Genomic DNA, 24,155 nt, shown 5'->3' with positions numbered 1-24,155 from the left:
TTTATTTGTCACCTTTATACCCCAGAGTCCAGACCATTAACTGAAACAGTATTAATTGATTTGGTTGGTTTTATGTCATTTAAGAGTCTGTTAAATTTATTTAAGAATTTAACATTAACACATCACTTATCAATAACTGGTACTAAAATTAATGATAAATTTCCTCGAAGATCCATTTACCAATGCAAAGCTATCTTCGTGCGATTATTACAGCTCTCCAAAATCTTGGTTCAAGTGTGATGCAAGGAACTTTGGAATTGATTTGCTGGTTTCTCTTTGTGAAGAGTGAGAAAGTTTTTGAATTTGAATTTGAGCTACCCAAGAAGCACTCTATTATACTCAACTAACTGTAAGAGCATTTCCAACGGTACTCCTAAATCATTCCCTAAACAATAATATAAAATGTGGCTCCTAGTAAGTTAATATACCGGAAAACGTGAGAACTCCAATGCTACTCTTTATATTTGGCTCCTTATTCATATTTTATATTTATTTTATATAAATGAGATGAAAAAGTTAACTAAAAGAGAGAGAAGATTGAAGGGAAAATAATATAATATTGAGTTAGGAGCTACTAGATGCTCTTTAAAAGAAAGGAGAGAGAGTAGGCTCCTAAATTTTTAAAGAGCATCTAGGAGCCCATTGGAGCACTAAATTTTGATTTGCTCCTAAATTTTAGACTTAGGAGCTTGTTTAGAGAGCCCATTGGAGTTGCTCTAAGTACATGTAGTGGGGTAGTCTTAAAAGTTGAGTTAAGCCTTTCTTAAAGCAAAACTGCACCCCAATCCGGCATACTTTTGTCCAATTATACACTCTTGTATTACTCCAAATCAAAATTTTCGGAGTCCAACAACATGTATTGTTCTTTTAAAGCAAAGCTAAGAACACTTCCTATATAATATATAATATATATCTTAATATTTCCTAAATTTATTTATTATTGGGTTTAGGGTATTGAGCTGTAATGTAACAATAAGTAAGATATAAGAAAACAGCTCTTTCTTCTTTATTGTTTGATTTATTTCTACTTGATTTTAGGATCTTCTTATGCTTTTGCATTAACCTTGTTATAAGCGCATACATATATGATCCTCATGAAGATGTGGGGTTTGGGAAAATGGAAAGCAATCCCTCATCTACTCTTCTTTGTTTTGTATCGGTGTCTGTATATTACGGAATGAAAACATGCTTTGTTGCATGTGAACCCATTCTTAATTACACTAATTCTCATTTCTTATAATATCTTCAAATATGGACACACCCTCCCATGACCGAAACATCGTTGAATTTTAAATGGTAGCTTTTTTCTTCTTTGCCAGAAGATGACAACTAAATCTTGAATAAAGAAACTAGTTTATTTATACACCCTTTAATTGAGATTACGCATTGTTTCTTCCACGTAAACAAAGCACATAGTGTCAGAGCCAGCTTACCTAGCTCAGCTATATTATTAGATTCTAATATTTTGTATATATTACATACTATTGCAATGATTGATATTATGCAATAGAAGTTCTAGATTTAATAGATATTTTATGCAAGCACTATGTTTGCAGTTGCAATTATCATAACCTAATCTAATTCCTTTATTAAGTAGTATATACTAAGCTTTACTGCACAGTCGTTCAGCATGCTCCTAGGAACCATCATGGCGTTGTCTCCCAGAGAATTACTATATGACAACTTAAACATTCTTATTTAAATTCTCATCGAATGAGAAACATGTTCATGTCTCAATAAAGTAATTAGCACTTGCGTGCAAATACGTGCAAATAAAGAACCCAAAGTTAACTCATACAAAATGATTTCTAATAAACAGTAACAGAATTCTCAGTATTAATTTATCTTGTTAAGGGTAATAACTTTCAATAACTAAGAGATAAATCAACAACATTTTCATAAAAATCGTCTATATTATGCAGTATTCAATTCTATACAAGGACTACCTTCTAGAGTTCCTCTACTAAAACTAAAGAACTAACGAAATCTAAGACGGCGGATTCATCAACCAAGTGACCAGAAAAGTTGAGAAGCTTTTTGTAAATTTGGACGATATGGTAACAAGGTTTCATGAAAGAATCCTGAAAAAGACTAGATAAGGAAGAAGAAGAAGAGGACAACCAGGTAGGCGAGAATTAATATTGATTCCATATCCCAGTGGCCAGCTCATGACTTACATTAGTTGTAGATCCCTAGTAAATGCTAAAGATTTATATATGGTTGTTGCAAAATTTAATACTATACTTCTATAAATTATTGAAGCGTTTTTTATTTCATTTACGAAACTTTCGCAAGTACTAATTTCATTTAATGTCCATGTTTCCTATAATTGTTCCAATATCTAAGAGCATCTCCAATAGCCTCTTTATAGTGGCTCTTAAATTGTTATTTGAGGAGGATTGTTGTTTTGCTTGCTCCAATAGACTCCTAGTCACTCTTAAATTCCCTAAATTTCTCTTCTCTCTCCTCAATTGTAAGAGCTACTAGTCACTCCTAACTAATATTTTATAATAAATTTGTAAGCACACATTCTCTCTCCATCCACTTGCTTTTGTACTTATATGCACATGGCTTGCTTTTAATAATATAAAACAAAATAAAGAGTGAACATAAAGAGTATTGTTGGAGTTGAACCCACTTTAAATCACTAAGAGCTAATAATTTATATTATATTTAAGAGTGGGTTAGGAGGCTATTGGAGATGCTCTAAGCCATTAAGCTGGCTAATGTCTGATCTTTATTTATCTGACCTGATTCTTTAGGAACCAATGTGATTATTTGAGAGTTAAGAGTTGAGACTATTCTCTGTATAATTGGCATTGACACTTTGTATAAACATACATATAATATACATGTATACATTATTAGCAGACAGTAATGTTGCAGCTTACATTCCTGACCTGTTCTCTTTAAGTATTCCCGCCCCCCCCCCCCCCCCCCCCCCCCCCCCCCCCCCCTCCCAAAAAAAAAAAAAAAAAAAAAACACGCAGTATAGTTCTGTGTAGACATGAGTTTAAAGGGCATAAATTTATATATTTATATTTATAGTTTTCTCATTAATAGATCTATGGCTTTTGGTAGAGCTATTGGATTTCATCTGAAATTAAATTTTAGCACCGGGCACTATCCTAGCTTAATTTGGATACATTATACTACTATGACAAATAAGTCGCAGCTTGATCAATGATGATAAAACGAAAGGTAATACCAAAATGTATGAAGAAGTATAGTACTGGTGAACCACCAAGTCTTGTGACATACATACCAAGGATTGCTCTGATCTTATTGTTGCACAGCGAACTTCAGAACAATGACATTATCTTCACTAGCTTTAGGCTCCCTTGTATAAAACATTGAAATATAACACTCACTTTTTATCTCTTAAAAAATAATAGACAGCATATATATATATTATTGAAATAATTTAGCCATTGACGAGAAAGACAGGAGGCAGATCAACAAGGTTCACAGGCCAACTAAAAGTTGTACAGTAATATCTCTCTGTCTATTACTTTGGTGGAGACAGAGTCACATGGGAGCTCCAATCATAAAATTTGCATATAAGACAATAACAAGGACCCAGTATAACCACATCAATGCACAATTTTTAATAACTCAAATGTCAATTTTGTACTGCAGCAAACAACGTTATTAGTTTAGGTATATAACATAACTCAATCGTTTTACTGTGCCATTTAATTGAAGACTCGTCTCAGATATACAAATTTATTATTATCTTAATAATAAAGAACAGGAGGTATAAGGATTGTTGTACAAAATAATGTCCTAAATCACTAGGATTTCTTTTTTAGTAATATCTATAGGGAAGCTATTAGGACACTATTGGACTTTCTTTTAGTTTTTTCTTTTCTTTTCAAGCTGCCCTTTATGCTGCTACTTTAGTCTTCCTTCAAACACCTACTTCTTAATTATAAAAAGAGGTGCATAATTGCCATTAATAAACAGGAAAAAGCCAACTTCCCTGTTTTTCTCATTTTATCTGAACTATTAAACTTTCAAGAACAAATTTGGACTCAGCTCATTCATCTCAGTTTATGTTAAAAAAATTATAAAATTCATTTAAAATTACGAGTTCTACAATATTTTAAGCAAGAATCTGATCATCTATATTCCCACATCTATCATTAGAATAATCCCCAGAGACAGCTAAATTTACTAGCAGGATTTAAGATTAATAAACGGGCAGTTTATAGAATAGATGTTCTACTCCATTTACAGAATTTTCAAGCTGAAACCTAAGAACCTAAAGGCAATTTTAATTGGTAGGAGTAATGCAGTACAGATAATTGCAAATTTAAGTGGTAAAACCCTAAGATAGTACATGCTAACAAAACTAATTGTAATCACTTTTCATTCTTTTTTTTGACAGAATTGTAATCACTTATAAACCTTCTAGATTATTGAAAATCGAGCATGAGCATTATTAAGTTTGATGAGTAAAACGTGCTATTGTATACTCTTTAACAGGATCAAGATTTTGTATAATTTGGTAAAACATCAAAATCACAAGTAATTCTAGTAAAACATAAAGTACATAGAGCAACCAAGTAATAAAAAATGGAAAAACATATTCTAGTTCCAAAACAATAAATGAGCTTTGGAACATACGGAAAAAACAGGCAGAAATATCTCATCGCATTTTATACACCAAGTCTTGTTCAACAAACAAATGTAAAAGAAGACTGCAGCAATTTAGTGAATGATCCATACCAAAGGCCAATCTTAAACTATCCTGCATCTTTCAGCTCCGATGCTGCCACTGCCCCCATCTACAAAAAATAAAGAGAATGACTCAGCGTTGTCTTATAAAGTTGATAGAAAAATCTAAAGCCTTTTCTGATTGGCCATGCAAAATGGAGAAGCATCAATATAATTATATAGTATCTTTTACAGCAATTTTTATGCTGCTGAGTATGTATGGGCATAAGCAAATATTTTCATAGACCTCAGCGGATAGTCCTACCATTCTATCAATGTAGATAGTGGATAACAGATCTTCTTGACCGCTTGAGATCCCCATATCAAAAAAAATAAATATTTGCTGAATGTTTCAAGTAAGTGTAAATATACAAGGGAAGACCTAAATCTGCTACAGTCTTCTGTGCGATGATGTTGTAGTCATATGAAGATTAATTGTGATATAAAGATATTTTGTAACTTCAAGGATATATCAAGATTAGCATACAAAATGAGACAATTTATTTAGCAAAAACAAAAAAAGTATATGAGAAACAATAAGAGATAATTAGTTCCCTCAAATACAGAGAGTTTATAATATTGGGAACAACAAAATGTTAATTAGTCATTCTCGTGAAAGAGTTGATACTAACATGTCAATAAAGTAAAAATCCATAGCAAGCGCAACAGCAAATAACTATTCCATCCTGATTGGCGATTGCTACAATATTGTGCACCATTTAACAACATCAAACTTCACTATACTAGATTACTTGGTAAAAAGAAGAAAATGCTATTACTAATATTTCCGCTGCCTAATAGAAATCCTTGTGCAAGCAGAAACTAAGTTCTTCAACTCCATCAAGTTCTTCTCCTTTAAGAAATGTGTTGGATCCCGTATAACAAGTGAGCTCTACATTTAAAGGTTCTTTACCAACTTAAGGGTCCTGATGCATGCAGTGCTCTTATAGCCCATCAGTATGCATGCAACTTTAATAGATGGATATTTTCTTGGCAATTCCTCTTTATATTAAGAAAGACAAAAGCCCCTTACATCCCCAATCACAAAAGGATTCAACCTCAATGCAATGACCCCAATGTTCGTTAAAGGGACATGAATGATACAGTGACTCAAATTGGCTACTCTTAGTAACACTACAACTAACAACAGAGCAAGCACTAGAATCAGCATCAGCAGGTGTTCAGCTTAGAGCATGTAAATATCCAGAAAAACTATTTTGTCTCTCTATCCTCGTCCATTTCCATAAAACAAGTCTTTCTATCATTCAAAGGTGCTTTATGTATTTCTCACCCAGGAATTTCTCAGTAGAAGCAGTTGGTTTTACCTTTCTAGCCAATAGGTACAGAGCAACTTGATGAATCCTACTTTCCTTTTCAATTGCTATATTTTTTCCTTACTCCCGTCTCATTCTTCACCGGAGAAAACTTGCCAGGGTGAGCCTCTATTCTATTCAAAGCTCTGGGAGATAATTATAGGGGTTCCTGGAGATGGATGTTAATCCCTGGATCAAAATCATGGTACTTCACATGAGAATACGTATTTGTATTGGCAAGGTTTACTGAACATCTTGAACTCTAAATATTGTAATGCACTTCAAATAAAACCTGTTTTGTTGCCGGTATTCATGACATACAGAATTCTGTACACACAAAAAGAGGGAAAAGATGAACAACTTAACAGATTATAGACATACAAATGGAAACCACTGGGCTGGTTTACATTATACATCCATTTGTAACATCATGATTAGAGCCAAGTGCTGGTTACATAGCAAAAGTGTAACCAAAAGTAAAAATGTTAAAGCTGATTAAAAATGCTATAAATGTGTCGATGCAGCAATTCTTTGATAATGCGCTTAAATGTTGAGTTTCATCAGCAAATTACTGTCAATACCAAAGAATTAAACTGACATACAGACTGCAAACTGCAGATGACTTAGTTACGAAGCATGCATGATCATATGGAACTCTAGAATCAACTGATACAGCCAAGAAAGATTTTAAGTTTGAAGTATGCTGCTAAAACACACTTAATATATGAATAAAACAGCATTTCAGAAGAACCTACCTTCCAAATAATAGTCCAGTTACCATTCTACCAACCCTGCCTATCACGCAAAATTAATCTTTCTGACTTTCAGTTCCTGGAACAATCCAGCTATCTGAGCACCAAAGAAGTTCCTATCCAAAAGATCAAACAATGTTGCCATCTTCCAAGAAAAGCCTAAAAAACTTGAGCAAGACCAAATCGCCGAGTGAAGAACAAGGCGTTATGAACTCACTCGAAACTCATCAGCAAATGCCTCGTGCGTCATGGGCCTCATGGCCCTCACCAGAAACTGCGAAATATTTCCTATTATCAACTATTATCTCAGCACATCACCAAAAACACGTCACCGTGTCATCTTCTTAGCACATTATCTCCATCCTACCTCCTTCCTTCAGCCTCATAATATTACTGCAACCAACTCCAGTTGACAACAGCATAACCTAAACAATACGCCAAAACAAATACAGCACTTCAACGAAACCAGAAAAAACATCAATACAACAGTTTGTGTTTATATAAGATCATGTTCCTCTACAAACCAGCTACAAAAGTACAAATCATCTGTTTGTTGTCGATAACCTAAATTAATTTGTATTTTTTTTATATTATTTTTTACAAAAAAACTGTTTGTATTCTACGTTTACAAACACAATTGAGATGAGTGCAAAGCAGGAGTAAGATCATAGCTATGCATCCACTAATAGCATTTACGAAGATAACCAAATTTACATGTACACAACTAAAACCATAATCAACCAACTCATAATTTATATTAATATTTATATTTACAACATAAAAGTATGAAGAAGAATATATGTGACATTAACATTACCGACCTTGACGACGAGGAGGGGATGGTTGCTTATATCGTTTCTCACTTTGGCTTCGATTCCGGTGTGTAGTTGTGTTTCTGGTCACTTTATGATCAATATTTGTACCGTACACACTCTCAAAAATATATCATCCCTCCTCTCGATATTTAACTACGTCGATTTCGTAAAACATACTAGGCATTTTTAGTTATATCCGGCAGAGAAGCGGCAATTCGTTGATTATATGTTTCAAAATTCATTTTTTATTTAATTAAAAAAAATCTTTTTTATAATTTATTTTTTGATATTATTTTATTGTTTTTTAGTATTTTTGGATATTATAATTTTTTTGAATAAACTATTTGATGATAATATATTTAACTTTGATTAAATCATATAAATCTTTGGATTTATTTTTACATATTTAATTTTCATAATATTTTTTATATTATAAATTGGTAGTATAAATAGTTAATATTTTTATTATCTTTCAATAATATTTTTCTAATATTAACATGTGATAATATGTTTTTTGATTAATTTTAAATCATATTTTATATTTCTACATTTGGCAAAGAGAACATAGATTTCATATTTGTTTTGATTTGAACCATGTAACATTAGAACTAAAAAGAGTTACATGATTCTTAAGAATAAAATACATTAAAATTAGAGTCGAGAAGAATTAGATGATATTTACTGTTGGTTTTGTTTAGTAAAATACATTATAACTAAAAAAATAAGGAAATTACCTAACATACTACCTTCTTAAAAGTACTGTAAAAAAATATTATCATCTTAAAATTTATTTTCAAAATCGTTACTTTTTAAATTTTATTTTCATTTGCAACTTTTACAAATTTGATTTCATTTTATTCTTGATCTTGTGATTCTCATCTGATTGAATCAATGGTGGTGTTTCTGGATTTAAGTTAGAAACACTTATTCGTACAGTTACTTATTAAAAAAAACTGAGCATCCTAACTTTTGTTTTAGGACTTCTTCATTTTTCATTCTTGCGAACTACTCCCCAAGCAGGCTTCTTTTCCAAACATTTCTTATCTGACTTTTATTCTACTTTTTTACTTTTAAGTGAAAAGCACTTATGTTCAACCAAACGGCCCCAACATCTTCATCCACAGTTTTACATACTTATAATCCGATTCTGCCTAATCAAATCGAATCCATGACGTCAGCTCTGATATCAAATCCAATAACATGATCAACAACAAAATTGTAATATATAGATTGATAGTAAATTTATGCCAACAAAGGTTATCTCTTGTAATATATACACTGATACAAGTCTACAGGTAATGAAACTTCTTCTTAAATTGGATTGCAGGCTTGGCCATTCTACACTTCCAGAAGAGTTAAACGAGGTTGCTGCAAGAACATCTACAAAATTAAGTCTTGGGGGGCTGCAATCATAATTTGGCAAGGACTTCAACCACTATTTCAAGGATTTAACAACAGGAAATCTAGATGATCGAAAATATAAAGCTACGTATAATGCAGATATGTTACAGTTTGCTAAACTACTGATACAGTTTATAACCAATCTATCATTGTAAATTCCTATTGGTCCTCTCAGAAATTTTCTTCTTCGACACCTTAATAGTTCTACAACATTATAATCATACTAGTTTATTGATTATGTACTATATTTCCTCAGGAACTATTTCCTGTTGGGAATTCCAGTGGAACAAAGGGTTATACATTTTCTAATTGTACAAGCCAAACAAGTAGAAACATACTATCAAAAATTAAACTGGGGAAGAAATCATAAATCTGTGCAATTGTAACCACCTACAAGCAATGAAGTTACTACAAAGAAATTTGCTCACATTGTTCACCTCATCGTTTTTGTCTGATTGTATATTTACTTGTTTCATCACAATCGTCTCTTCACCTCTCTAATGAATGACACTACTTCGCCATTTCCTGATACTGGAGATAGTAACTGTTTATGGTCTTTTTCTAAATCATCCATATCTGTTGATTGCCTGGATGTTACAGACTCAGCTGCATCGTTTTCTGTGGAGAAAATTTTGCTTAGTTGATTTCTAAAGATGGGAACTTGAGGAAATGAGGCAGGAAAGTCCAGGCATACCAGCACAAGGATAATACTCTGGAAGCTGTCTAACAGCTGTTACTTGGAGGCTTTCGGGAAGCAGGCAACTGCAGACAGAACCTGATACATACGAAAAAAGTGAGTACATAGCATGACAGTAGACATAAATATCCAAGAATTGCAAAGTAACACATATGGAGCTAGGTAAAGATGAAACAAATTCTCTAGACGACAACTGGTTAATGTAATGAATCTAATGAGCTAAAATGATCCTTTAGTAAGGTGTTTCCTGTTTCATCAATTTGCCAATGCTGTGCATTAGTAATCACTCAACAGCAGTAATAGCAAAATTTGGCATTGCCTACAGAAGACAGAAACTACCAAGACAATTAGTCGAGGGAAGAGAAAATTTGAGTTGAACACACCTAACTTTGCAAGGCGATTCACCCACCCAGGAATCCTTCTCCCTGTCAATCTGCAGGACATGTCATCTGTAAAGTGGTTGCAGTTCTTGGAAATAAGGTTATATGTGTCACCATGGTACTCGGAAGCCACATTCTCAATAAAATTCCGGAATTCTGAGACGGGCATGTCTATACGACCTAGAGGGATGGAACATCTGTAGATGTAACCTGGGCAGCTCTTAGGTTCCGCTTCAAAAACTCCACTAATGGATAAGTCATGAGCTCCAAAACCATACTCCATTCCAAAAACTGAGATTGTGTAGTATTAGATGAACACTTAATAAAAAATACAGAAATATATAATTTCAGATAGAGCTGTAAAATAGCTGTGAAACTGAGATGTATTATTTGCCAGATTTGATTCCAAGCATGCTTAATGGCTTCAGTGTAACTCAATGAAAATTTCTATTACTGGTTCTGGTGTTTAGTCAGCTTCTTTTTAGGCGAGGATCAGACTGCAGTTATAGACCCCTTGGCTCAAATGTCTTCCACATTCCTAATCAAAGATATGTTGGTGTGACTCGCCTTTACTGAACCTACATCCTATGCGTGCCCTTAATATGTCAAAATTATTAATCATCCCGGGGGTGTGGCGACATTATTCTCTTCAGACATTCAGTTAGGCACAGAGAAATCAAAGATGGGAAGCTTTCCCTCCAATGGACTACATAGATGGAGAGGAAGGGTCTCAGAGAGCTGAGCATTACCACGTAAAGGTTTAGGTTACAAGACAACGCTCTAGTATCTGCAAGTAACTTTTTGTAAAATTAAGGAGATGGACTTCCACTGGTGGACATGGTTCCCAGATATCTGTCCTATTATTTTGAAATATCCAGCACATTGTATTCAAAAATTAAAGAAAAAAAAACTAGAGAATTAAAAGAAAACAGAACAAAAACAGAGCTCCTCTGATCAACAGCAGGAAACAGACAAACAAATATTGGTCCTTGGCTAAAAGATACATAAATATCATAATCACAAACCAACATAAATGCATTATTCTGTATTGGTATGCATGCATGGTTGTAATATCTATCTACAAACAGTGACGGACCCAGGATTTATAATCACAGGACTAACTCGTACTTAAAAAATCAGGGATCAGGTCCTCCCATGTCTACAAACATGTATTATGTATATATGTAAAAGCATGGTATGTTAACCTTCAATGCCAGAATGAAAGATGCCTAAGCCAAAGCAGAAGAGGTATTTATTCAGAGGTGTGAGATCGTAGACATTTAACAAAACATGGTTGTCGCCCTCGCCAATATTACTGGTGTAATCATCGCTGCTGCTGCTGCTGCTTGTATCATGATCCATTACTTGAAGAATTCATTCTCCACAACAAACATGTTGTTTACCATTTTCTCTGCAAATCTAGGGGTCAAAAATGAAGAACCGTGTATCTGTACATGGTATCATCCAAATATCATATAAACATACCCAACTTTGGCATTGGCCGGTTTGATATATCTGATATTTTTTAGACCGGAATTATAAAGTTATTTGCTATTTAATTTGATATATGTTACTATATCATCACCCAATTATAATCGGTTATACATAGCGGAGCTCTATTTATTTTGTCAAAGGAATTAATAGTCTACTCAGTAGATATATTTGTGTTAAATGAAAGGAAAACTACAACTTTACATTAGCACAAGGCAAGGCAAAAAAATATATTATACCTGATCCACCAAACGTTACTTGATCAAGGATTCAATTATGAAGAGAAATAATTACATTTCATATAGACTTGCTCATATAATTTAAGATTTCTTCTCTTTCTGTTTCACCTGTAACAAAAGCTACTGATAAATAGTCTCCAATAAGATACAATTTGGAGACGAGCAGGCAAAAGAAGGCTAAGACACTCAAACAAGGCAGTGCTTCAAAGAAAACAATCAAGCACATTTATTAGCTTGCATTATAATTCATCATGTGGCTCCATAACTTGTTCTCGAGGCCTGATCTTGGCTTTCAGATAGTTTTACTCTTGAGACCTGCTGGGGCCTGATGCCCCATCAGAGGTATCATTGTCTTGTTCCAGGGAATCCGCATCAATGCTCTCTCCCCAAAGTGTTCTAGTTGACCTCCTCCTCACAGTTACATGCGCCCTTGGTACCCTTGATGTACCGGACCAGCTGCTGCTTCTTGAGACATTGCCAGGTTGGAACACTCGGACAAGGAAAAATACTGTTAGCAAGCCACGTTCATCCAGAGAGAAAGCACTATCCTCACTCCTCTCTTCCCCAATAGAAGATTGCAGCGTGCTGATTAAATCTCCAAGATCCCTTTGACGCTCCAGCCTCCTCCAGTCACGCTGTCTCTCTGGATCTGCCTCTGATGGCCGCACAAGTGGGTGTGCAAGTCTTGCATGCTTCCTCAAATCTGAATATGTGCCACTGAACTCACACGTCTCACAGGCGCAGCTTCTCAATTTTGCATTCATAAAGACGCGAGCAGGTTCCACAACCATCCACCCATTTATGCCTCCACGACAAAGAGGGCAAACCAGCTTCCCCTTCACTTTGTCTTCACAATCAGTAGCGTGTGTCAGTCCAGACTCGATCATTTCACCTTGAGAAGCAGGACTACCTTCGTCAAGAGTCATACCATGTGTTGGCAAGTCGGTTGCACTTGAAGGTGAAGTTTCTTCTTGCTGAGGCACTGTTGGAGGGGTTTTACCAAATGACTTGCAGAACTGGTCAAAACAGTTGGAGTGGCGATAGCTTGTGTCACACATAAAAGGGCGGCAACCTTTACCATGAGATGAACACAGAAGCAAGATTGCATTATGAGGATGTTCCATACACACGGGGCACCGAGCCTCCTCCCATTCTTTGACATGCTCCTCATTCTCTAAAGGATTTTTTATTAATGATAACAATGAAGGACTAGATCCACATGGAAATGGGGATGTTCTTGACCGAGATGTGGTACAATCTCTTCTCTCCTTTGGCATCTTGATATCTCAAAGCAGCAGACAGCAATATAATTGAAACTGCAATGTATTAATCAACATCAGAAACACCCAAATGAGCCACTACAGAAGAAAGCATTATCAGGTTTAATACAAATATTCACTCCATGTACCAAATACACAAGGCACCGGTACTCATTATATTAATTATATCTAAAGCTCCTGTCTACAGTAATTCAGATAAACAAAAATTTGTTACACAACCCTTCTGTTGCTATCATTGACATTACATCTAAAATATATCAATTTCTAGCAATGCAAAGGTAAAACTCAACACACTGATATACATTAAACACAACCTTCCTAAGTGGGTATAGTTAAGAGCCATACTTTAACCAGATTAACAGTAACATAGTGAACAGAATCCCCAAAAATAAACAAAAGGATGCTTCCTATGTGATGGAGAAACTAACATTCACAAACTGCACCATCTACTACTGAACCATATCTAGAGGTAGATTTTACATAGATTACCGATACAGGTGAAATACTTAAACAGACAAAATTTATTGTAAACAAGCATCAATTATTCCATATAGTTTAGCTCTCTAATATGGAGAATAACATAAAAATAACATCTCACTAGTCTACTTTTCCACAATATAAGAAAAGAGTAAGACCATAAGAATTCATAACCTTGAGTGACTGAGTGACACTAGAATTAGAAAAAACAAGCACAAAGACAAAACGTAAAATCAAACATAGTGAGAAAGGGTTCTAATCATGCCGTAATTGTTTCCAAACAGAAAGAGTACACACCAAAGTTGTGGCAAGAAATCACACCACAAGTGTTTTCAAATAAGAATGAGCGGAAACTCCTATGTTTTTTTCTCCTGAACATTTCAATCTATACCATCTAATAATCAAGTTCCCCTAATCTCTTCTTCATCATAACCAATAAACACGAACAAATTACTGTCTTTATCCAATTAAAACACTCCAGAAGATGAAATAAAATGTCAAGCAGCCTGAATTACAAGTCTATTACACAATCACAACAATCAACAAAACATTAGTAAAATCCCCAAAATAATTAACACCCTAAAAGTACACAAGAACTAAAAAACCATAGCAAATACTTGCTAAGAAAAGAATCGAACCCCGAAACACAAAACAAAAGAACAATTCGTATGTACACAAGTAGATCCAACTGCAAACAAAGAAACACAACGGAGATGAAATCAAGCGAGAATTTACCAGAAGTAGTTCGAATTGAGCAACGAATCACGAAAATCTGGGCTTTAATTGAGAAATGGCCATTTAAAATTCGAAAACAGATCTTGAACTTGGATAATTGTGAAGAACGATTGGAAAGCGAGCTGAGAGAGAAAGGAGGCTGGCTGTAATGAAGTTTAGGGCTTATATAGTAGAAATGGATGTACATATTATATACGAGTCGTGGGTATGTAAAGGGTGTGGGCTGACGTGGACTCATGTTGGTCGTCTGTTTCATCATGTTTCTTTGAATTTCAAATCGTTTTTGTCACGTCGGCGATACATTTCAGTATCTCACGCGCCCAAGTTGAGGAATGGATGATGAATAAACCTCTTTTAAATTATTTAAGCTTATATGTTTATTTTGAAATATTTCGAAATACATGATTATTCGTGATGTCTATAAAGAAATATGTTAATCTTATTTTTAAAGAATAATTATCTATTAATTAAAATTTTAATAATTACGTATATAATTTATTAATTCGAAAATTCTTCCCAACTGATAAGTAAGAAATTAGATGTTCCATGATTCATTTTTTTAGTGTGTATATGAAATATAAAAGACATAAAATTTAGACCCGACAAGAACAAAATAATAATAATTTTTTAGTTGTATATAATTTTTTATTAATTTCAATTATATATATAATAATATCTCATATATACACAAAAATCTTCATTAATAAAATATATCATCGGAGATTCGGAGTACCGAGTAAACATACGTCACTCTACTGAGGCGAGCGCCGCTAGTGTGAACATATGGTGAGAATATCTGTAATGGTTGGCTATATTGATTATGTAAATTTTTTGCTAAGGAGACATGTATATGCTCTAAGGAAAATGCTAGGGACCCCAAATATTTATCCCAAAATTTTTTCCCAAATGATGTGGCGAAATTTCATTGGTTGCATTCATTCCCATAATAATGAGGCCCCCCTGCAGATTCATCAATCACCCAATCAAATTTCGCCACTTGTTATCCACGTCATTTGGTAACAAATTTTGGGGAAAAAATTTGGGATCTCTAGCATTGCTCATACTCTAATGGGATTATCTATAATTGTGCTTGTGTAAAATTAAATTTAAGGCTCATTTGATTTGACAAATATAGTCAACCAAATATGGTTGGCTATATTTTTTGTTAAGGAGATGGAAGGTTGGAGTTATATAATATTTAGATAATATGTATAAGTGTCATCTAGATGTCACCTAGACGACATCTAGAAAAATTTAGCTAAGGGTTTTTGGGTTGGAGACGCTCTGATACTTGCTGTTGTTACTTGTTGATGCTGGGAGTCTAAGAGCATCTCCGGCAGTTTAGCTATATAGTGTCCTAAACTATTATAATAAGGAACATGACACAAAATACAACTCTGACAGAGTTTTATCAATTTTTTAAAAAGTTAGAATGCCAATTTCATTTCTCATTTTTAAGAAATGTGAAACCATTCCTCATAATTTTTTGAAGAATAAAATATTCACTTCTCTCATTCTCCCCACTCTTTCCCTCATTTCTCTCTCCTTATAATGTTATAATAATAATAAAAAGTATAAATAAGAAAACGCGGTTGGAAAATACATATCTCATTATAATATATATTTAAAGAAACTGTCAGGACTCAGCTATCTCCAAGGGGAAAGGAAGTTAGGCGCCTAGTGTGGTGTCCTATATGGACGGTACCGGCTCCTGGGCGCGCCCTAGAGTGGTTGCAGTTGGCTTCCATGACTCTCTTGGACACTTTGGATACATTGCAAAGCTTGGAATCAACTCAAAGCCAAGTTCAAGTGTTGATTACAATTAAAGGGAGCAAATTCAAGAACAAATTTTTATTGATTTTTATTAATTCAACTAGGATTGAATGGAGCAAACTTAGAAAGAACAAATTCAGGAACAAACTGCAGCATAAAAGTCATAATTAGTTACGAAATCTATAAATATGTGGATTGTTTTACAATTCACAACCACCACTCTCAAATGGCAAATGGCTGTGGTGCTAAAGCAGTGCTTGCACCCGACTCATGACAAACGCATACTCTGGTTAGTTTGTAATATAAATATCTTAAATGGTTAGGGTTTATAATATTGAGTGTAATAGTCATTGTAGCCAATGCACGAGTTTGAGATTTAAAACACCCTTCGAAATTTTATCGATAAAAATATATCTTAAAAAATATTGTGTACTGGTTTAATTATTACATGTTTTTAGAACTCGAATTCGATATACAACTGGAACATGAAACTCATTACAATACTACAATTAATATATCCGCTAAACTGATTTTTTTTTTAAAATTATGATAAATGTCGCATTCAACCATTTTAACAGAATTTCAGGACCTAAGATAAGGGGTTTTTCATTCCCCCCCCCCCGCAAGAAGAGGTTGCCAAACATGTCCATAGACTTGTTTTATATGGCACCCCTTTTCATTTAAAGTGACTTGGTTAATGTAGTTATCTTTTTTCTATTTTTTCACAATTTTGATGCAGCATTCTAATTGAAACCAAAAAGGGCAATGATAGATGATGCAGCAAAATTAAGCTTCCAGCTGAAACCAAATAAGGCAATTATGGAACAGAGTTGTGGCAAATCATGATAATACTAGTCCCTGAACAACAGACAATTGACCAGTCCTAGCCCCGTAAAGCCAATAAAAAGCGGATTACTTGTTAAATGATCTTGCACATGTTTCTCGTGACAAAAACTTCATTCATGTGTAGTTGTGTACATACACCACCTTCATTCATTTGTAATACATATATAATACATGGGAAGTTGGGAACAGCTGCATGCACTATTGAAGATTGGTAAGTTTTCTATATCATCAACCAGATATCTCCTCGACGGACTCAGATACATACAGTTACTTAATATTCATAGCTGTTGCCATGGTCCGTAGCTCCTTCGCTATTTCTGAAAAGGCTGGCCTGTTGGCTGGATCTGTCGACCAACACTTCTCCATCAGTGACCTCCATGCTGGATCACACCAGGCTGGAGTTTCAGGTCGCAGAGTACCTTTTATTATACCAGCTGAAAATGAAAGATAAATTGCATCAAACAATGTATATTATCAATAAAATGATAGGAGAAAGCAGGTTAACGACAGAGATAGCACCTGCTACTACTTTTATTTCATGAGCATATACAAGGAAAGTGTGTTGCCTTCACAGCAAAAGATTTAACGCAAATATCAAAACCCAATATATGCATGATATATAGATTCAGAAAGCAGAGACCTCCAGATCTCTACCTTCAATCCTCATTGTCCATCTAAAAGTGGAAGGACAAGCAGTGAGTAAAGTCCGGATATTTTCAAACTTTAACTTGGCCAAACAGCACAAGGTTAGCAAGAATTTAAGGGAGCTCAGTGGAACCAACAATTTCTAGTACTTCTAAAGTTGTATATAGATCCACATACATAATAACTGAGATGTCTAACTAAAACTACTTCTATTTTACGATATCCTCCATAAAATATTCACAAGTGTAAAAGTTTAGTATACCTATGATTTCATGAGACCGCATCTTCGAGTAAGGCTCCTCCCCTGTCAGGAGTTCCCACATCACGATTCCAAATGAGTAAACATCGACCTGCACACATAATTAACCAGAGGAGAGGTCATTTGGATGATCAGCAAGTCTATGACTTGTACATACACTAGATAGCAGCAAACGTTTACCTTCTCAGTCACTAAGCTTTTACAGCTTAGTAATTCTGGAGCCATCCATGGTACAGTTCCTCGAACCCCACCAGAAACAAGAGTCTTTTGCTTGATCTTTGACAAGCCTAGATCACCAATCTGGCAATGAACCAGGACAAACTTTTTTCCTTATTAATTATATATTTTGTATACAAGAGGAAAGCATAGAAACCACCAAAGGGCACATAGCATAGCGGGAGGTTGTGGGTTCAAGCCTTGTCAAAAGAATGGTGGGTGTGTTCAATAAAAGATACAGATAAAGTGGTAAAACACATCACAGTTCCACAATTAAAAAAGAAAGGCAGCAGTGGAAAAATGTCTATATATTAAACAGCAGGTCAATCACCTTGCACACTGGTCTCCGAGGATCCCTCATGTTGACAAGAAGATTATGTGACTTCAAATCAAAGTGTACAATGTTCTTTTCATGCAAGTATTCCATCCCAAAGGCTGTATCCATTGCTAAAATCAGCCTTTTTCGGCGATCAATCGTTCTGCAGATCCGTGAAAACCCATTTGTAAGCATTAAAATTTTTGGTATTGGTCCACCAACGGAATAAGAAGAGAAAATTGGTTTTATATGTATACCAGAAATAAAAATATAGGACTGTAAGTGTGAAGGGGTATAGAGAACCTTATATGATTGTGCAAATAATCTGAATTCAGATGTGTCAACAGCATATACACACATAACTTTGTATGTAGAAATAACAAACTGCTAATGAATTATGATTGCATGTGAAGCAAGAAAAGATCCTTTCTGTAAAAGACAAAAAACAATATATAAGTGTTTAAAGGCTTCAGCAATAGCCAAAAGACCAAGTAAAATCAAAGAGAAACACTTCCAGTTGCTCACAGCAGTGTCTTCTTGATCTGACATGACATATAGATACAATTTGAAATCTCTTTTCTGGCATTGAAAGATTCAATACAGAGGGTAGGGTAATTATCTGTGTTTCAACTTCCAAGAAAACAAAAAAAGAGCTCCAAATTTTTCATGAAAAACCAGGTTCTGCAGCATTCTTTGGACTTTAGATAAATAAACCACTAGTTTCAAGAGAAATATAAATATCTCATGTCCAACCCGAGAAGGATACCTCAAATTTAATCTTTAGGCTGTACTGACATAGCTTGAAAAAATAGATTGAAAATCTGAATCTAATAGTATACTATGATTTTTACATTTCATTAGAGCTATAATCAGTGGCGGAGGCAGGAATTAAACCAAGGGTACTCCAAAATATGAGTGAAGATTCATGATAAAGACTGCATTCTCCAGACCATTTGAGTGAGCATGTTATGAGCACTCTGCCTGAAAGGGTTTATGGCTGGTCCGTATTTTATAAAAAATGCTCTTAAAAAATGTCATTCATTTTAATCTTCATGTTTCTGCATTGTTGTTTTGTGCTTGGGGTTCAATATAATTTAGACTTGTTGGAATCTGGTTTATCGTATCTTCATAACATCAAAATACTTTAACAAACTATGACAACTAGCTTTGATGACATCGATGGACATATATAAGCAACAAATAGTTCAGTATACGCCAAGGGTACCGCTCGGTACTTTATGGCTCCGCCCCTGATTATAATTATATTTCTATCACAGAGTAAATTCATATATAATATCAATATATATATGTTACATAAAAGATAAAGATAAATAAATGATCAGTGCATCGCACTGGTTCAAGCAATTGTAAAGAACCAGCGGAAAGTGACATAATGACATTAGATTATACCTATCTTTTCTGCGGAATACTTGTTTAAGGGAACCATTGATCATGAACTCTGTCACTGTTGCCAAATTTGTAGCAGGTCCATCTGCCACTACACCATACAAGGCCACAATATTTGGATGACGAAGTTGGCCTAATATATGGGCTTCCTTCCAGAAATCTGCAATCTGATACGGGACAACAAAATAAGGAACTACTTCCATTGAATCTCACAAATACCAATCAATTACTTTTCTGAATTCGACTGAAATTTTTGTCAGTTTACCAATCGATTCTCCTCCACTGCACCTCCATCGAAGCAACCAGGCTTCAACTTTTTAATGGCAACATCAGACCCCTTCCATTTTCCATAATAAACAGTCCCATATGTACCAGAGCCAAGTTCTCTAATATATTCAAGGTCTGAATTCTTAATGGCCTGCATCATGATATTAAAATGGAAATACATTAGCCTATAAAAATGAGTTTCATGTCACTAGTTGCACCCAACTTTTAATGAGAAGAACACCAAAAGAAGGGTAATAACCTGAAGCTCTCCAATAGCCAGATGATTATAAACAGAGGTAATTTCAGGAGGTATCTCACCATTCACTTTAGACTCATCACATGTCTTCTTTATTTCCTCCTGTCGAAAGAATTGTCATATAAACTGACTATGATACTTGATTTCCATTTATCTGCTAATCATGCTAGTTTTGTTATGCACAAAAAAGTAATATAGTTTAAGACAATACCTTATCTCTAACGCTTAAAGTGGATTCAACATCTTGCTGAAGCACGCCCTCTTTCTTATTTAAAACTGGAACTTGAGCATCTGTGCCGAAGTGATCTGGACCCATCAAGTGTGAACCCAATATCTGAGGTTTTACCGTTGTGTCAGGAATAAAACTACTTGCAGCATTTGTTGGTGACTTCAAATCATCCAGGGACAACAAGGAGAGATTATGCGAAGATAAATTGACACTTTCTTGTTTTATCAGAGCACTAGTTTGATTTTTGCTATAAGACTCACAAACTGCTCCTATCTCCAAAAGCTTGGCATTGCATCCCACGTCTGCCTTCTTCGGAGATCTTGAAATGTTGGAAGCATCCTGGTGCTTAGCAGCACTGTGTTGCTTGGGAACACAATCACTCAAGAAATCAATCTGAGTGTCCAACCCCTCTGTGCATTGTGGAAACTCCTCAGCATTAACCAGTGAAGAGAAGGATTGATCAGCTATTCCTGATAGTGGGTCATGAAAACAAAACAGAAACTCGGGATTTGTGTTTCCGTCTTGTGAAACACCAGAAACATGCTCACCTATGTTTCCTTCACTAGCAGAAGGGAAAGCAAATGAAGAAGTAAGGTTATTCAGGATGCACAGTGATGCTCTTGCATTACATTCCACTTGTTGGCTACTAGAATCGGACAAAGATTTTGACAGAGTCAGATGAGATGTCTTCACAACCTTCCCCTGTTTTGAGATACCTGAACTTGACTGGATAGGGTAAAATCTTCCCATCCAAGGCCTCCCATTGAATCTACCCTTCCTATGATTCACTATCTCTGTGAAATTACCAGGATCACTTCTTGAATGAGATTGATAGATCCCTTGTTTTGTAGCATTGCCTTGACAGAAGTGTTTATTGTTAAAGCCAGAATCAGAACTAATACATGAGAAAGTTGTTGTTGAAAGACCTCCAAGCAACTGATTATTACAAAACAGAGGGGCTAAACCAGGCCTTAATGTCATGGAATCCGCAGAACATGGTACAAGGTTTTCTCTATTCAAATTACTTAACGTTGCAGGCTCAGCACTCCTTGATTCACAATTCCCGTCATGGTAAGACATCATCGCATATGGCCTAGGGCAGTGAAGAGTACCAATCGAATCACTTGAATTAAAACTAACGATTCTTCCTGCATTAACCAAAACCGAATCAGACTCATTTATCCCCACACCCGAGTTTCTGTCCTTTGAAATCAATGGCTGAGAATGAGAAGCTGACAAAGGAATCGAGTCTACATAACTCCTACTTTCCGTAAAATTATCGTCATCATATTTGTAACCAACCATGTTCTTTCGATCCATCGGCCGAGAATGAGAAACTGCCAACTGGACCGAATTAACAAAACTTCTATTTTCCATGAAATTATCGTCATCATATTTGTAACCAACCATGTCCTTTCGATCCATTGGCTGAGAATGTAAAACTGCCAATGAGACCGAATCAGCAAAACTCCTACTTCCAAAAGAATCTACCAAGTCCACGTCACTCCGCCTTCCCACAGTACTATCACCATTACATTCCTGATCTTCACTATCCTTTACATTCAACCTATGACAATTGTCTTCGTAACTCCTACTCTCCTTGCTATAATCTTTACTAAATTCATACTCTTCATAATCCTTACTCGACCTAACAAACCTAGGGTTCACAAAATTCTCATCATTAATCCTACTTCTCTCCACCTCACCTTCCTCACCACCTAACCCTAACTCGTGAAATCTCCTCCCAATAAAATCCGATTGTTTCACAACCAATTGCTGCCGCAACACAATTTTTCTCAAACAATCATTACTATATTTCACATCATCAAATGCATCAACCTTATTACACACAACATTCCGCAATTTCATCAATTTTTGCAAATTAACATATTCATCATAATCACACACATATATCCAAAGCCTATAATACCTACCTCGAGTCTCGAGCTTCTCGAAAACATCAATCATGCACCGAACGTCGTCGTCCGAGGCGATCAAAGCCAAAGGCGAGTGCTTTTCTTCGTTCTCGCCATCCGACACCTGGTAATTGAGATAGAACGCTTGTTTAGGGCATTTCATGAGCTCCGAAATTTTCGCGGAGAGGCGGGAGAAGGTGATAGCACGGTCGACGGAGATGATGCGAGTCTCGCCGCCGGTGTAGCGGAGATAAGCCGGCGGGCGGCGGAGAGTGAATGCGCCGTCGAAGCTGCAGACGAGTTTGATTTTAGGTTTTTTACGGCGAGTGAGAGCTGATGAGTCTTTCATGGTTACGGGGAGCTGATAGTATCAAGTGTGTTTATGTATGTATGATATGATGATGATACGAGAGTGAGTTTATATACTATAGTTTCAAGGAGCTGTTGACGTGAGATTACAAATATACCCAGCAGGTGGGTACTATTTACCATTTCACTCACTAATATCTGGTTTTTGTTCTTCTACTTTGTTTTTCACATAACTAATTTAAACTTGAGTTAATTGAGTTTATTATGAAAATTTGGAATACCGAGTCACTCATAAAAGATTGGTCATATTTTTACCCCGACTAGAAAATAAAATAATAAATGCTCCCGAGACAGATGTTCTCCCGTGTGTTTGATTCTGTCCGATTTAATTATATCAATTTTATTACAAAATGTGACTATTTCTTTGTTGTGGTTGCAATTCACTATATGTCCAGGGTTAAAAATGGGGTGGGGAAAACGGGAACCCGCACGCCGCACCAACTCGCCCCGAATGGGGCAGATCCGCCCCGCTAATATGGGGAATGGGGTAGTGACGGGGAATGATTTTCTGCCCTGCCAAAATATGGGGCAAGTATGGTATTTGTTGAATCCCCGCGAGGATTCCCCGCCCCGCCCCGCATATATTTAATATAAATAAATAATTATATTTAATATAATATATTTATTATATTTAATATTATTATTTTATAATACACAAAACTATAATTTTACAATGTATAACATGTCTTTTTGATTTCTATTATATTTAGTTTTTTGTTTTTAATATACATGTCTCGTATATTTTTATTAAATTCTGAAGAAAAAAATACTAAATTTTAAAGTAATTATTTAAAGTTTAATATTATAGCAGCGGGGCGGGGCATGGCGAAATTATATTAAATCCCGGGTGGGGCGGGGATGAGGATTAAAAATAAATCCCCGCGGGGAATGGGGCGGGGACGGGGCAGGAAAAATATATATGAGGCGGGACTGGGAAATGAAGTCCCCGCCCCGAATCCGCCCCATTTATAATATGTCGGCATAGCATCGAATTTTAATTCCCTTCCCTCGCATCCGTCCATTACAAAAGAAAAAAACGTGTGATTCCAGTTGTACGAGGAACAACGAACAATGGTCATCGGCAGTATAGTTCTGTAATATTCTTATGCATGCATGTCTGCATATATATAATACTCCATCTTTCTTGGTCACAATTTAAAAAAATAAAAGCTGTTGTTTTCTTATTTCGAAAGGTTCCCAATCCAGAAGACTTTTATTATTAACGATCATATGGCAGAAAAGGGATCAAACGATGATCGCTGAACCAAATATGAAACTGGCGACTTAATTTGTGCCAAAGTATATTACATATAGAAAAATCTGGGTCGCTGGTGTTGTATGTTTGACAATACAAGTA

General features: G+C 35.3%; 3 protein-coding genes across 5 annotated transcripts; all 3 read right to left on the bottom strand.

The window, feature by feature from the left end:
• Positions 1-9,475: 9,475 nt before the first annotated feature.
• LOC108221531 (deSI-like protein At4g17486) lies at positions 9,476-11,668 on the bottom strand. Its single transcript, XM_017395403.2, has 4 exons — positions 11,283-11,668; positions 10,081-10,368; positions 9,695-9,775; positions 9,476-9,618 (listed from the first exon to the last, which is right to left on the bottom strand). The coding sequence occupies exons 1-4, from the start codon at positions 11,437-11,439 to the stop codon at positions 9,476-9,478; spliced, it is 669 nt and encodes a 222-aa protein (XP_017250892.1). The 5' UTR covers positions 11,440-11,668.
• A 105-nt stretch (positions 11,669-11,773) lies between these two features.
• Positions 11,774-14,477, bottom strand: LOC108219772 (uncharacterized). Its single transcript, XM_017393281.2, has 2 exons — positions 14,300-14,477; positions 11,774-13,123 (listed from the first exon to the last, which is right to left on the bottom strand). Exon 2 carries the CDS (start codon positions 13,082-13,084, stop codon positions 12,110-12,112), a length of 975 nt encoding a protein of 324 aa, XP_017248770.1. The 5' UTR covers positions 13,085-13,123; positions 14,300-14,477; the 3' UTR covers positions 11,774-12,109.
• A 2,214-nt stretch (positions 14,478-16,691) lies between these two features.
• On the bottom strand, positions 16,692-22,805 carry LOC108220529 (uncharacterized). Of its 3 annotated transcripts, XM_064094680.1 has the most exons (9): positions 22,448-22,805; positions 20,496-21,661; positions 20,288-20,386; positions 20,027-20,179; positions 19,765-19,928; positions 18,370-18,517; positions 18,003-18,122; positions 17,826-17,913; positions 16,692-17,352 (listed from the first exon to the last, which is right to left on the bottom strand). In XM_064094680.1, the coding sequence occupies exons 1-9, from the start codon at positions 22,776-22,778 to the stop codon at positions 17,186-17,188; spliced, it is 2,436 nt and encodes an 811-aa protein (XP_063950750.1). In that variant the 5' UTR covers positions 22,779-22,805; the 3' UTR covers positions 16,692-17,185. The 3 variants fall into 3 exon arrangements, 2 of the variants coding, with proteins under 2 accessions (XP_063950750.1, XP_017249814.1); XM_017394325.2 differs by having other exon boundaries at positions 20,496-22,805; XR_001806747.2 differs by lacking the exons at positions 16,692-17,352; positions 17,826-17,913; positions 18,003-18,122 and adding an exon at positions 18,658-18,783 and having other exon boundaries at positions 18,385-18,517; positions 20,496-22,805.
• Positions 22,806-24,155: the final 1,350 nt, after the last annotated feature.

Source organism: Daucus carota, chromosome 5 (assembly GCF_001625215.2).
Source record: "Daucus carota subsp. sativus chromosome 5, DH1 v3.0, whole genome shotgun sequence".
Taxonomy (NCBI): domain Eukaryota; kingdom Viridiplantae; phylum Streptophyta; class Magnoliopsida; order Apiales; family Apiaceae; genus Daucus; species Daucus carota.
Note: the sequence above shows the minus strand (reverse complement) of the source record. Positions and strands in the feature narration are given on the sequence as shown.